This window comes from Capsicum annuum, chromosome 2, assembly GCF_002878395.1.
Source record: "Capsicum annuum cultivar UCD-10X-F1 chromosome 2, UCD10Xv1.1, whole genome shotgun sequence".
Lineage (NCBI taxonomy): Eukaryota > Viridiplantae > Streptophyta > Magnoliopsida > Solanales > Solanaceae > Capsicum > Capsicum annuum.
The window spans coordinates 115,463,793-115,477,209 of NC_061112.1; the positions used below are offsets into that span (position 1 = coordinate 115,463,793).

Below are 13,417 nucleotides of genomic sequence, written 5' to 3' on the forward strand. Positions count from 1 at the left end.
GTCAACTTTATGGAAACGATATTTTTTGAAAAATCTGATATCGCCAACGCGTCCGGAGCGTTGAATTTAGTATGGTTGCATAGTTCGTTTGCATGTATCAGGTTCTGAACGAATCCCGGGCACCCCGTTGAAATCCGAATTGAGTTTTTAAAAAAGAAAACAGTTTTTGACAGCAGTGCAGAAAAATCTGCACTATAAATACTTTTTTTTTAATCTATTTTGCTCATTTTTCATCTTGCCTCTTGTGAGTTAAACCCTAAATAGTTTGGGAGCATAAAGGTGAAGTTTAGGGGAGCTTGGGAAGCTAGATTAACACACATTTATTGGTTTTATTACGGATTTAAGGTAAGAATTCATCCCTTTTCTTAGTAATCTCTTGATAAATTCCTCAAAAACCCCAAAAAAATCTTACAGCATGATTTTAAACCGAAATTTCACTCTTTTCATTTGAATAAGATTTTTATCTCATAATTACTAGTTTTTCATCAATTTAACCTTCAAAACAACTCCGATTCTTGATTTTAACCCGGATTTCAAAGATTTTATCTGGTAAAGCTCAAAAATGGTTTTTCTTTGATTTGAACCCCATTTTTTACTCGATTTTACTTGGGTTTTCAGCTGTAGGTTTCTAAAAACATGGAGAACGTGTTTTTAAAATAAGGTTTCGATTTTGCCCTTCTTTTTTAAAAACTCATTTTGGGGGTCCGTTTTGACCCCGAATCAAACGTAGTCAATATGGGTGTCGTTGGTTTTGTATTGACGCGTTGATTTCATATTTGATATTTTTAGTGGAGTTTGAGATTATTCGTGAAAAGTAAGGTAGTGGGTTCAAGCATAGCAAACCAATTTCAGGTTCGAGGTAGGTTATGGCTTAACTCTATCAGACTAGGTTGGGTAGTAAATGATGATACAAAATACATGTTAAGGGTGAAAACTAATCATGAAAAATGATTATCTATGTTCTTTTACCCGTGTGGAGCCCTATACATGATGTAATTGTCGAAATTGTGATATTATGTGATATGTTTGACCGTGTCGGGTCCTATGTGATATTGATAGCCTTGAATACATGTGAATAATTGTATTGGGTTGTTTAATATGGTAACATTGGTGTATTGTGATTATATTCATACTTCATTGGCATATGAGACGTGAAAATTCATGGATGAAATGAAAATAATAAGTCGATATTGGCTCATGTGGTTGTGGGAATGTATCATTGTGGTTGGTTGTGGAAATATATCATATGATTGGTTGTGAAAATACTCATTGTGATTGGTTGTGAGCATTACAGCTTCATATAATACTCATTCATGAAACATTGGTACCACCGTGGCAACATCTGAGAAACACTGCAACACTTTTTAAAAATATTATAACACCTTATAAAACTCTTTCCGAGGGATACGCCGAAAAGGAGATATGAGATATGTGGATTGTAATGGGTTGATGAACCCCCCATGGGTCCTACGTCGGAAAGTTTTAGCTTCGTAGGTGTATACGGGGATTGTGCGACGATCCCGGAGGTTGTGCGATGACCTCGTGCATCATCATCATCACATACATTACACTTACTTTATTGTGTTTATGTTGTGTTGTATTGCCTTATTGACTTGTCATCTATGTATTTGTCTTATCTTCCTTTAATTGTATTTGATGATCTTGTAGCTACATGTTCTCTATTATTCTATTTATATGTGACATAATGTATACTTGTGTTATATATCTTGGTGTATCGTTGTAATATATGTGATATATATTAGAACTGCTAGTGCAAGCGGTGTGGGCTACCGTTGTGGGACATTTTCTGATTGCATGTGACGTGCCCTTAGTGTATATTTTGTATGCTTTATTTGCTACTTTGGTTGGTCGTCCTATAATACCTACTGAGCACAAGTGGACCGTACTCATGCCTACTGCGCCCTTTCGGTGCAGATCCTAGCTCGAGTGTGCCTCAGATTTCTCGACTCGGGCGATTGTTGGAGCTTCCAAGGTAGCAGTTGGATATTCATCCGTTCGAAGTTCACCTCTATCTTTCTAAAGTAGTTATGTTTTTATTAGTATTCGGAGACAGATATTATTCCTTTTGTGGTTATTTTTTCCATGTATTTGACTCTTGAATTGTATTAGTAGTTCTTACACTATTAACACCTGGTTTTGGGGATAATTGATATTTTGGATAAGTTCTTTCTGCATTGTTATAATTACTTATATGGTCCGGCTTCGTTTTAGAAGCCTTACCGTCGGATATTTCTGTCTTTTCTTCTTTTCGTATCAGTTTAGGTGATAGGCTTACTTGTCAAGGTACGCCGCGACAAGTGTCATCATGACCCTCATTTTTGGATCGTGACAATATTTATGAACTACGTCACACCTTTTGTGTTGCTTTCTCCTAAACAGTCAAAGAGAGAGAACTGCAGCTCCTTACAGTTATATTCATTGGACAAAACCGGATACACTCGCTTTCTCTTTTGAAGGAATGCTTACACACATCTTGACATATTTACTGAGCAGAACTTTCTGGTGCCCCATGACAGCACCCTTAATTAAAGAATCCTAAGAAAGAAAAACTCCTAAAGAATTCTATAGGATCCTAAATTTCCAATTTTATAATCTTGCTAATGTACGTAGAATACTCCTAAATAAAGTAAAACTCATAGAATTCTAAAGCTAATTAAAGAAAATTTAATTATATATACACGGTAATTTTTTTTCAACAAAAAATGATTGTTAGTAATTATCTAAATTTAATTAAAGAAAATTAAATTATATATACACGATATTTTTTTTCAACAAAAAATGATTGTTAGTAATTATATTTAAATAGTAAATAACAGTTTTGAATTTTCTTTTATATACATAATTTTTTGTTAATTATAAATTTTGGTGCTTAAAAATTTTTCTTTTCTATAAATAATTGTTTTCCTAAAAAATTGCTTAAGACTCCCAACCAAAAATATCACACATTACTTTTAATAAGGTATCAGATTCTTCCTTATTTTTTTCTTTAGACTAAATATTTAAATAATAATTTAATGATAATTATTTAAATAAAAAAGGGTGCAAAAACGATTTTATCTAAAGGAAAGTTTTTTAATGAATGGCAAAAAGTTCAAATCACTTTTATAAGGGCCTTCACATCTATAATATATTATAAATTATAAATAAATTATAGATTATAGATATATAGAAATATGAATTAAGAAATAACATTAAATATTTAAATAATCAACAAAATAGTTTTTTGTTATAAAATAATAGATTTTTTGTTGTAAGAATTCAAGTTGATAGTTCTCAAGATGTCACTTGACTTACTTTTAGAATAGACTATCCTCTTTTATTATATATATATATATACCGGTGTCAGATGACATCTTTGGAGCCTACATGGGTTTGCCCCTGATCCCAATGAGTCATCCTTGGAGCCCAATGACTTGTCACCAAAGTTTACAAATGAGTGAGATCAAGAGAATGGGAGTGTAGTAAGTACTAGTTCGGAGACTCAGGAATTTTTTTACCGCGGAAGCGGATCGTTTGCAGTAATCATGATTCGAATTGGTGATGTTAAAAAATTTCACGTGACTAATAGATATTCTAATTCCACGGCCTAATTATCCTCTTTTTAAGTATGCAGAGACTTCCACTAACCCTAATCGTTCTCTAGACGATTTAGAATGTGTTTTCCAACACTCAAAAATAATAATTATGTTAACAGGGCGTACGGTTAGATCAACCAATGGGTCAGCTCACCTAGCTAGCACCCTTTATGGGTGTGTTAGGTAAGAGAATTGTTGCATTTTTGTTCATGCATATTTGGAACGTATATGTTGATGATGAACACTGTCTTTCAGGACTACTGGCCAAATTCTGTACACAATTACTTACAAGTAAAAGAGAGTATTAATGCAAGATTCACTAAGAACAAAATGAAGGAGATAAGCATTAATCTCTTCACACATACAAATGTGCAAAATTAGAAAAGTAATTGGTCACTAAAGCTATTATAAGCCCGTGTACAAGATTAGTGTTAGACCCTCGGTCTAAGGCTTGATGGCTCACAAGGCCATGTCAAGGTGCACATTGGCCTTGACATGTGTCAAACACAAGCAATGTGTTAGACCAAGGTATGCTAGAGTGATGGCAAGGCTGCCTTGGGCACTTGAGGCAACGACAGGCGCATGGCACCTGAGAAGGCATGCGTGCAGCAGTGACAAGAACATGGCATGGCACTAGCATGGCATCGACACTGGCGAGGCGCAGGTGATGGCATGGCACAGGCATGGACACAGACATGGACGCTAACATGATCGAGGCGGAGTCGCAGCATGGGCATTGGCGTGGCCTAAGCTGTGACATGGCTAAGACAGTTTCATGGCGCAAGCAATGGCATGGCGTTGGCGCAGGCGTAGATATGACATTGGCATGGCATGAAGATAGCAAGACGAGGCATGGCTTGGAAGCATGACAAGATGATCAAGTGTTAGAAAAGCTGAAAAATGATTAATTGTTTAGCATTGACAAAATTGGCTAAGTGTTCAAGACTACCCATGTGCTAGTCACATGAGGTAGTTACTAAGTTTGAAATTTGAATGTTGTAACATAGTATTCTCAGATTGTATTTTAATTACTAGATCAGGAAGTTATATGTCATGTGTCATGTGATAGCATGTGGCCTTGTCCAATGGCAGGCTGCCAGGTGTCCTATGTTGTAACTACTGAAACTGCCTTGTGCAGTATTTATTTGTGTTGCTGGAAAAATGTAAAGGCATCCAGAAACAGTGTGTGTTGAGTGTATGCCTTTGACAATGTCGTGTGACATTTCCTTTGTAATTTTGAAAGAAATATAAAGGTTGGGGACGTGGTTCCTGTAAACAATTGAGTGCTTTACGTTTCTGCATTTGTGTCTAATTATTTAGACTGCGCATTGTGTGTGTTGTGGCTGAAGTTGTGTTGTGTGTACGCGACTACCAAGCAGTGGTGTTACGAAAAATAGAACGCCCCTGTTTCACTTAGCTTGTTTACTAGTTTTGTCATAGTTTGAAGTAGGCGTTTGGCCATCAAAATCAAAAGAGAAAATACATCAAAACACTCTTAAATTTATCCGGAAAACTCACTTTAACACTCTAAGTTTACGGATAATTATTTATCCCTCTAAACAACTTCCACGAGAATTAAATGTCACCCCAAAAATTTAATACCACTCTCATAGTGACAAGTGTATTACACGCCCCACTTTAGTGCTGCCACATAGGAGCCACGTAAGAAAATTATTTTTATTTAAAAAATACTTTGTATATATATATATATACTAGTCTAGTCGCACGTGCCTCGCATGTGTAACTTTTGATTATTTAAAATTAGAGAACTTGGTCTATTGCGAAAATTTTTAATGAAGTGCAAAAAGATCAAATCACTTCTCAAATATCCTCACACTTTAATAAAATAATATAAACATAACATATATTTTATTTTAAGCACATATATATTTTATCATCAAAAGTTTCAAGTGGTTAATGGATCGTCACTTTTGCGTATGTCATGCAGTACCTCTTTTTCCTTGTCGTTAGAAGCTAAGAGAGACGCATCAATTTGAACCATAATTATAGTACGGTTATCTTTTTTTTTTCTATATTTAAATTTTTTTCTTATTCTTAAAGTTAAATCTTTAGAAAATTGATTACTTACTTAAAAATTTAAAAAAATTGGTACTTCTTATATTTTTCCTATTCTAATACTTTAAGATTTATTTCTAAATTTTTTAAATCTTCTAAAAATCAGTTAAAGTTGATTTAGAATTCTTAAACTAATGAAAAGGGCATTAGTTATCATTAATTTTGATGATTTCTAATAAGAAAATGGTAAACAATATTTCTAAGGCCCTTCACACTTTTAATATAGTATAAATATAGATATAGATATAGATAGATATAGATTTATTACTTATTGAAGTCCAATTATGTTATTAGTTAATCAATAAGGACTAACTTGAAAATTGTATTAAAATTTTAAATAAATATAATTTTAACTAAGTATCACAAATAATTTAAATGTCAATCATAAAGCATGTTATCATATTGAACATAAATCAAACTTAAATCCGACAACTACTTAGAATATATAGATGACAGTGAAAATTATAGAAAATAGAGTTATAGAAAATGGAGTTAAGAAATTTACAGAAACAAAAATGATCAATTTGTAAGTGTGGGTTCTTTCGACATAACAATGATAGTCTTTTCTTTGCCTTTGCATTTCTTTTTAAAAATTAATTTTTCTTATTCTATCCGTAATTCATGAAGGAAGAGGATGAAGAAGAAGTAAGAATTTTAGGTCCAAAGCAAATAAGAACATACATATCATCAATTAAGTATCACATACAATTCCTACGAATTATAATTAGTAACCTTTGATTTTTACGACATATAACAATTGATCATCATTATCTAATCCACTTCATTCCTGAGCAACATCAAATGATTCTTCGCCTTTTTTTTTTAATTAAAAGTTTCAGCTAAAAGAAAAAAACACATAAAATATGAGAATCAATTGCTAAACTTTAGCCTATTCAAATTACATAATTATAGCAATTAACAGAAGCAAATCATCCTATCATTATTAACTAAAAGAAAGATAGATCACGTTTGATGCAAAAGGAAGAAAAATAAGTTGAATCAAAATCAAATAAAAAAGCAAACGTAGAAGAAAAAAATGCGCATTATATTATTGAAATTTAATTTGTGTTCACAAAAAGTCACTTAAATAAAATTATATAAGGTAGCATTTTAACTGATTTAGAAGTGTACTAAATATTAAAATTTTACTTCTTTTAACTAAGTAAATAATTATACAAGGTAATATTTTAATTGACTTAAAAATATAAAATAATAACACTTTTACATATTTTAAAAAAGGGAAGATTACATATAGTCAAAAAGAAAACGCTTTGACTTTTTTGAAAAAATATTTTTTCTTCTTTTGTCACTATGTTCATAAATATAAGAGAAACTTGATCGACGTCATATTGTTGCGTATAAACTATTAAGTTCTAGTAGAAATAGGATTAATTAATTATAAATAGGAGTCTTTTCATATATTTAAGAGTTTCTTTAATTTATTTTCTCATATATTTATTATAATTAATATTCAATAGTATAAATATAATAATATTATAATTGAAGAAAATTAGTGAAAGTTTTAATGAATGGCAAAAAGTTCAAATTACTTTTATAAAAGTCTTCACAGTTTTAATATATTATAGATATATATATAATATAAAAAAAAAATTAAAAAGTAAAAAACCTCGTACCCTACTTTCATCTCTTCTCAACTCGCCACTCCCACTCCCGCCCCAAATCTGCAGTTTTTAACTCCCCCCACCCCACCCCACCCCAACCCACCCAACCCCGATATACACACACCCCCTAAAATTGTTCTTAAAATCCTCATCTGCAATCTCATTTTTTCATCCATTCCCTCTCCGAATTTGAACTCAACTCATTTTTTGAGGTTTACTTTGAAATTTGATTCTTGAGAAGTTGTAATTGTAATGCAAAAGAATTTAGAGATAGAAAAAATATTGAAATTATTATATATTATTAGTAATATATAATAATTTATTAAAAATTTAAATCTAAAATTCAAAATTCTTATTCCATCATTATCTCTAATTATCCGCTTTCATTGACCCGCCTTACATAAAATATTTCTTTTAATTCACCCATATATATATTTTTTATTTATGAATATATTATACGTTAAATGTATTTAAATAATTATTCTCTAAAAAATAATAAAAATATCAACACTATTGTTGAATTACATATTTTAAATTAAATAGTTTTTTAATCACTTGAAAATTGATTATTATGGTATATATCAATTAAAATGAATTTTAATATATTATATGAGTGATATGTGTTTAAATGAAATGAAATAAACAATAAGCCCTTGTTTACTTTAACAAACTTAAGTTCAAAGTTTTTATTTTAAACTAAATAAGATGTAGAGAGATTTTTTTAAAACACATACGGTATAATCATGGAAAGGAAAGGCACATGCAAAAAAATTAAAGTTAAATAAGATGAAAGTTTTATTTTAAGAATAAATATTTAAAGTTTGAAAGAAATTATATAAAAAAGAGTTAAATAAGATGAAGGGTATTTTTGTAATCACTTAATTTATTATTAGAAATTATACCATGCATATTACTTTGAATACAACAAACCAAACACTCAATAAAAAATAATCTCAGCATAACTAATCCCATCATAACTTGTTTTCCAACCAAACGACCCCTAAAATCTAAAAGTAGAATGGAAGAACAAATAAAAAAGACCAAAAGGTTCGGCAGAGGAGGTTACAATCCATTTGCAATCTGACAAAATTAGAGTTGCAAGAATCAGTTATGACTTGTTCTGTTAGCACATTTACATTAATTATTACTGTGAACATGTACAATGAGAATCATTAGACTAATTCAAGACTGTCGGATGGTATACTGGCATGAGGCATCAGTTATCATTATAAATCCCAGTCATTAGTGAAGGCCTTGCAACTCCATTGGAAATTGCATTTACTAATCATTGAAACCACACAAAACAAAAATTGAAATGGCTTCTAGGTTCTTTGTTTTGGGTCTCTTGTTTGGGATTTGTTTAGCAGCTGACCCCAGTCCACTTCAAGATTTTTGTGTGACTGACTCCACAAGCTCAGGTATATTACTGTGTGGAAATAAGCATTTACTAATCATTTTTTGCTACTTTTCAATTAAAATAGCTGCTTGTGAATTTTATAACAAACACAAATCGGAAGATGAAGAACTGAGCATGCTTAAAGAGTTATATAGACACCGTCAAGACGTAGCCTTTCTCCCAAACAAGATTCCGATTATTTAAATGAACTGAATGGATTACTAATCATGTGTGTTTTTCTATCTAAAAAAAATTTACCAGTGCACCTGAATGGGAAGGCTTGCAAGGACCCAAAGCTTGTACAAGCAGAGGATTTCTTCTTCAGTGGCTTAGACATAGCAGGCAACACATCAAACACAATTGGATTCCTTGTGACTCCAGCCACCATTCCTGGAGCCAACACTCTCGGCATTGTGATAGGCCGTGGTGATTTTGCACCAAACGGATTTAGCCCTCTTCACACTCATCCGCGTGCCTCGGAGATCGTGCTAGTCCTCGAGGGTCGTGTGGAAATCGGGTTTGTAACTTCCAACCCGGAGAACCATCTCTTCACGAAAACACTTGAAGTAGGTGATTTGTTTGTTGTTCCAAAAGGTCTTGTACATTTCCAGAGGAATGTGGGAGAGGCCAATGCTGTTACCATTACGGCTCTTAGTAGCCAAGCCCCGGGACTTATCCGGGTTGCGGATGCTAGTTTTGGATCGGATCCAAGGATTCCTGGTGATCTACTTGCTAAGGCTTTTCGAATTGATGAAAACACGGAAAGACAGATACAAAGGCGTTTTTCGAATATGGAGGATTGACAGGAAAGATTATGAAAAGTTTTACTAATGATTTGAGTGTAGTTGTGGGATCTTCTACTTTAATTGTTACTCCTATCCCACATTTTCCGTTGAGAACTATAGCTAAGAATACTAGATTGGACCAAAAGGAATAATTAAGTTCGACCTGCCAAGCTGGTATATACTCTGGCTTCAGCTGTTTTATGCTATTTCTAGTTCAGTTGTTTAGATAGTTTGTTGTTGGCATCGTATAAGTAGTGTTACTTTAAATACAAAGTTTGTTATAATATTTACCTAAAATTTCAACTAATCAAATTGAAAGCTAGGAACTTTAATCTAATAATCTTGTCCTGTGTTCTTTTGAACTAACACAATCCTAAGCTATATCAGAACTGGATTTAACATAGCCAACTAGATTCCCCTCTATCTTCCTTCAACCCCATTGGCAAAAGAGTGCAGCAGATGGAAAAAGCCACAAATGCAGCAGAAAATTGTCATTTCATAATAACAAGGAATACATTTTCATTCTGAGAACGAAATATCTGCTCTATCATGTCATCAATCAAAGTTTTAATAGGAAACTCAGAATCCTTAAGATAAACAGATCAGTGCCTTGTCGCAGAAAAGGTACATGTAAAGCACAAATGGAATCAGAACTACTGTTCAGGAGAGACCACAACTTATCATAACACGTCTTGAAATGTACAACTGCAGAACTATCAGATAAAAACAGTTAATATCAATCCACCCAAAACCAACTTTTCCATATCGGCAATGGAAGAAATAGAAGAACTAACATTTCCCCAACATTTACACTACCAAACTTACTTATTGTGGCATTTCAAGATCAGGCCTTTGATCAAGTGCCTGAATTGTTGTATTATCTGGAAGAGCATCTGGGTACGTTGATATGATTTTTGCCTTCATGCTCCTGAAAATGGAAAACAAACATTTAAAAGACATAGGAAATGAATAACCACTAAACAAAGAAGTTCCCCAATATTTTGAGAGTGGAGCCATTAGTCTAAGAATGTACGGGTATCTCTATGTGACAACACAATATCATCCAAAATGATCACTGGAGGACTATGAGGTTGGATGAAACTACAGAAATGCGTCTTTTAGAAGAAAATCTGAAGGAAGCAACATTTACTTTTATGTTCCACATAATTCCCGGATGAAAAGATTGAGTAGATTCTAGTGAAAAGTTCAAATAATTAACTGAATAGTTTATCACTAGCAAATTAGTACAAATGATTTATTAGGTGCAATCATACAGAATAGTCAAGCAAATCCTGCTACTTTTGGAAATTATTGAAAACTGATATTGAAATTCAGAAAGAAGAGAATAAGATGAGAGAAGAAAAAAAAGATAATACCTCAACTTCTGAAATATGTAATCAAGGTCTGACTTCATAGATTTTAAGAGACGTGTATTTCTAGAGAAATCAGCCGAAACCTCTGCAAAACAATGTTCTGAATATTCATTGAAGTGGGAAAGAACTGCATTGCTGTCCTGCAACCGTCCCAATCTGCATTTGAGTATACAAGACATAAGATAATCATGAAAAAGGCACCAAGAATGACAATAAGACAATGAGCAATGCATCACACCCCTGAGGAGAAGGACGTAAAGGACTGAACGAACCTATGAATTACATAGTAAAAAAGCTCTTCCCGTGATTATGAAAAATAGCCATCACAAAGGTGGCAGAAAGTTAAGTTTAAAGGAAGTTGCAGCTTCGAAGAGTTCAGGGACGGGCTGATATTCATGACCACATTCTAATCACAACCAGTAGAAAAGTACTAATGTACTATGAGAACACATTTTCTATAGTGTCAGATACAAAATCATGATCTTAAACAAGCTTTTAGCAAGTTCTGAATGCAGCATGTGCGTGACTCCACAGAAAAACAACCAAGACCCAAGCAGAATCAAAGCCTCAAACAAGACATGAAGTGTTTTACGGGCTTCCCAGCAGCAACCTTAATAGCAGTTCCCTATCTGAACTTTATGCTAATACGCATTCTCTCAATTTACTTATTATGGGTAGAGGGTTAGGGGGTGGGTGGGTGTTGGTAACAGTAAGGGAGCGTTCTTTTGTGTCTGCAGTTTTTTGTTCGTGGTGTTGTGTAATGACTATGATATTAGTAAGATAGTTCTTAGTATTATCTTGTGGCTAGCGGTGTTAGTTTATTTTGCATACTGTACTACTTTATATGCACTTATATTTTGTGTTTGTTATACTGTTATCAATTCTAAGCCGGGGGTCTATCGGAAACAACCTCTCTACTTCACCTGAGGTAGTGGTATGGTCCGCGTACACTCTACCCTCCCCAGACCCCACTATGTGGAATACACGGTATGTTGTTGTTGTTGTTGTAAAGAAGGTACAAGTTTGATACTTTGATATATTAAGCCAAAGCAGTCCCACATCAAATACTGGACGTTTCTTTTGGGACTTTGTAATTGTTAGCCAACATATCTCAAGAGTCACTTCTACAATATGAACTCTCGACAAATGAGGATCTTTGGACAATAAAAATACTGACTAGCTGATCTTTAACCTTGATCAGATACAAGATTTAGAAAACGCACGGAAGAATGCTGTTGTATGGGAACACAACAATAAACAGTCTGAAATACATTCAAAGATTGGTATCACTGTACAGCTTCCGGATCTTAATTTTGATAGCTCACCTAATCATGAAGTATAGAAACTTGGGCATGCCTGGGTCTGATTGCTTACATATGTCGCAACTGTTTTCCTTCTAGACTCAACAATTCTGAAGAACATAGTATTTTCTCGCAACAAATGAAACATTGGCTTTTGAATGCTGCCGCACCACCTGAACATTCACCCATGTAGTGCCAAAGTAATTTAAAAATCCTAACATAAATTTAATATATGAAACTGAATTTAGAGCTCATTATAGCATTCAAAGGCTGGTTCCCAGAAGTTAAATATGAAGCAGAAATCCACCAGTCAATCACATGAGAACAAGCTACATTTCCTGCTAAAACTTACCACTTGTTATCTTAATCTGGAGGGCACAACATAAATGGCTTTCTTGAGCTTGAATATCCAAATTGGTTTTATTCAGCAAAAATAAGGGAATCCAAAATTTTAAAATCAAGGAAAGACAAAACTAATATTTGGGGCTCCTTCCCAAGCTATATATTTTTTATGGAACTACAGCTAGAAAATTAAACACTTCCTGAACTACCCAACTCATTTATTGTCTCAAAATTATCATAATAAGCCAAATTATTGTATCCAAATCAAGAAAGAAAAAGAAAAACAAAAGAATACAACTTCAAATAGCAGAAAACTATGCACAGCAAGAACTGAACGGAAGAAGGGGGGGGGGAGAATACAACTTCAAATACATAAAACACATCACAACAAACAAATCAAGAAACCCAATAATTTATCATCAAAGGTGTTTCAAAGAGACGTAAGTACATGAGGTTTTGTAATTGCTTCAAAGAATCCAAATCCTGAGCATTTATTAAGGTTATGAATTCTTTTGAAATCTCTTCCGATGCTGATTTGATGCATTCTTCTTTCTCCATTTTCTCTATGGAGGTAAGGTTAACTACTTTGGACGATTACTTTTTTTTTTTAATTTCTTTTTTTTGTATATAAGCGTGGCTTCCTTCTTTGATTTGATGATGCATTACAAGTTTAGCCTCTTTAGTTTACAAAATTACATTTATCACCCAAATAGTTACTTATAAAATTTATTTATTTGAATTTTCAGAGAAAAATGTAATCCTAGAATACTAACTTATGTTTTAGAACAAGAGTTGTGGTGCAGCGGATGGGCCTGCTCCACCCTTAACCAGAGGTCGAGAGTTCGATCCTGGATACGGAAAAAATTCTGTTGGGAGCGCTACCCCCGACTGGGACCCTACCCAATACGAATCCGGATTAGTCCGGC

The 13,417-nt window shown here is 33.3% G+C and overlaps 2 protein-coding genes across 5 annotated transcripts; one reads left to right on the plus strand and one right to left on the minus strand.

Moving 5' to 3' along the window:
- The first annotated feature begins 8,553 nt into the window (after positions 1–8,553).
- LOC107859027 (putative germin-like protein 2-3) lies at positions 8,554–9,759 on the plus strand. Of its 2 annotated transcripts, none has more exons than XM_016703882.2 (2): positions 8,554–8,712; positions 8,952–9,759. In XM_016703882.2, exons 1-2 carry the CDS (start codon positions 8,610–8,612, stop codon positions 9,491–9,493), a joined length of 645 nt encoding a protein of 214 aa, XP_016559368.2. In that variant the 5' UTR covers positions 8,554–8,609; the 3' UTR covers positions 9,494–9,759. The 2 variants fall into 2 exon arrangements, with proteins under 2 accessions (XP_016559368.2, XP_047262606.1); XM_047406650.1 differs by having other exon boundaries at positions 8,610–8,824; positions 8,917–9,710.
- A 179-nt stretch (positions 9,760–9,938) lies between these two features.
- On the minus strand, positions 9,939–13,113 carry LOC107859029 (kxDL motif-containing protein 1). Of its 3 annotated transcripts, none has more exons than XM_047406652.1 (4): positions 12,940–13,113; positions 10,852–11,004; positions 10,301–10,403; positions 9,939–10,180 (listed from the first exon to the last, which is right to left on the minus strand). In XM_047406652.1, exons 1-3 carry the CDS (start codon positions 13,047–13,049, stop codon positions 10,301–10,303), a joined length of 366 nt encoding a protein of 121 aa, XP_047262608.1. In that variant the 5' UTR covers positions 13,050–13,113; the 3' UTR covers positions 9,939–10,180. The 3 variants fall into 3 exon arrangements, with proteins under 3 accessions (XP_047262608.1, XP_047262607.1, XP_047262609.1); XM_047406651.1 differs by having other exon boundaries at positions 9,939–10,188; XM_047406653.1 differs by lacking the exon at positions 12,940–13,113 and adding an exon at positions 12,174–12,736.
- Between the last annotated feature and the right edge of the window lie 304 nt (positions 13,114–13,417).

What these genes read in the sequence shown, in the direction of transcription:
- LOC107859029 (XM_047406652.1), bottom strand. Translation starts at nt 13,049, where the DNA reads ATGGAGAAAGAAGAATGCATCAAATCAGCATCGGAAGAGATTTCAAAA. An exon ending in AAGCAATTACAAAACCTCAT is followed by an intron (nt 11,005 to 12,939) that starts GTACTTACGTCT and finishes ACTCAAATGCAG; the next exon opens with ATTGGGACGGTTGCAGGACA. An exon ending in TACATATTTCAGAAGTTGAG is followed by an intron (nt 10,404 to 10,851) that starts GTATTATCTTTT and finishes TTCCATTTTCAG; the next exon opens with GAGCATGAAGGCAAAAATCA.
- LOC107859027 (XM_047406650.1), top strand. Translation starts at nt 8,610, where the DNA reads ATGGCTTCTAGGTTCTTTGTTTTGGGTCTCTTGTTTGGGATTTGTTTA. An exon ending in TCGGAAGATGAAGAACTGAG is followed by an intron (nt 8,825 to 8,916) that starts CATGCTTAAAGA and finishes TGGATTACTAAT; the next exon opens with CATGTGTGTTTTTCTATCTA.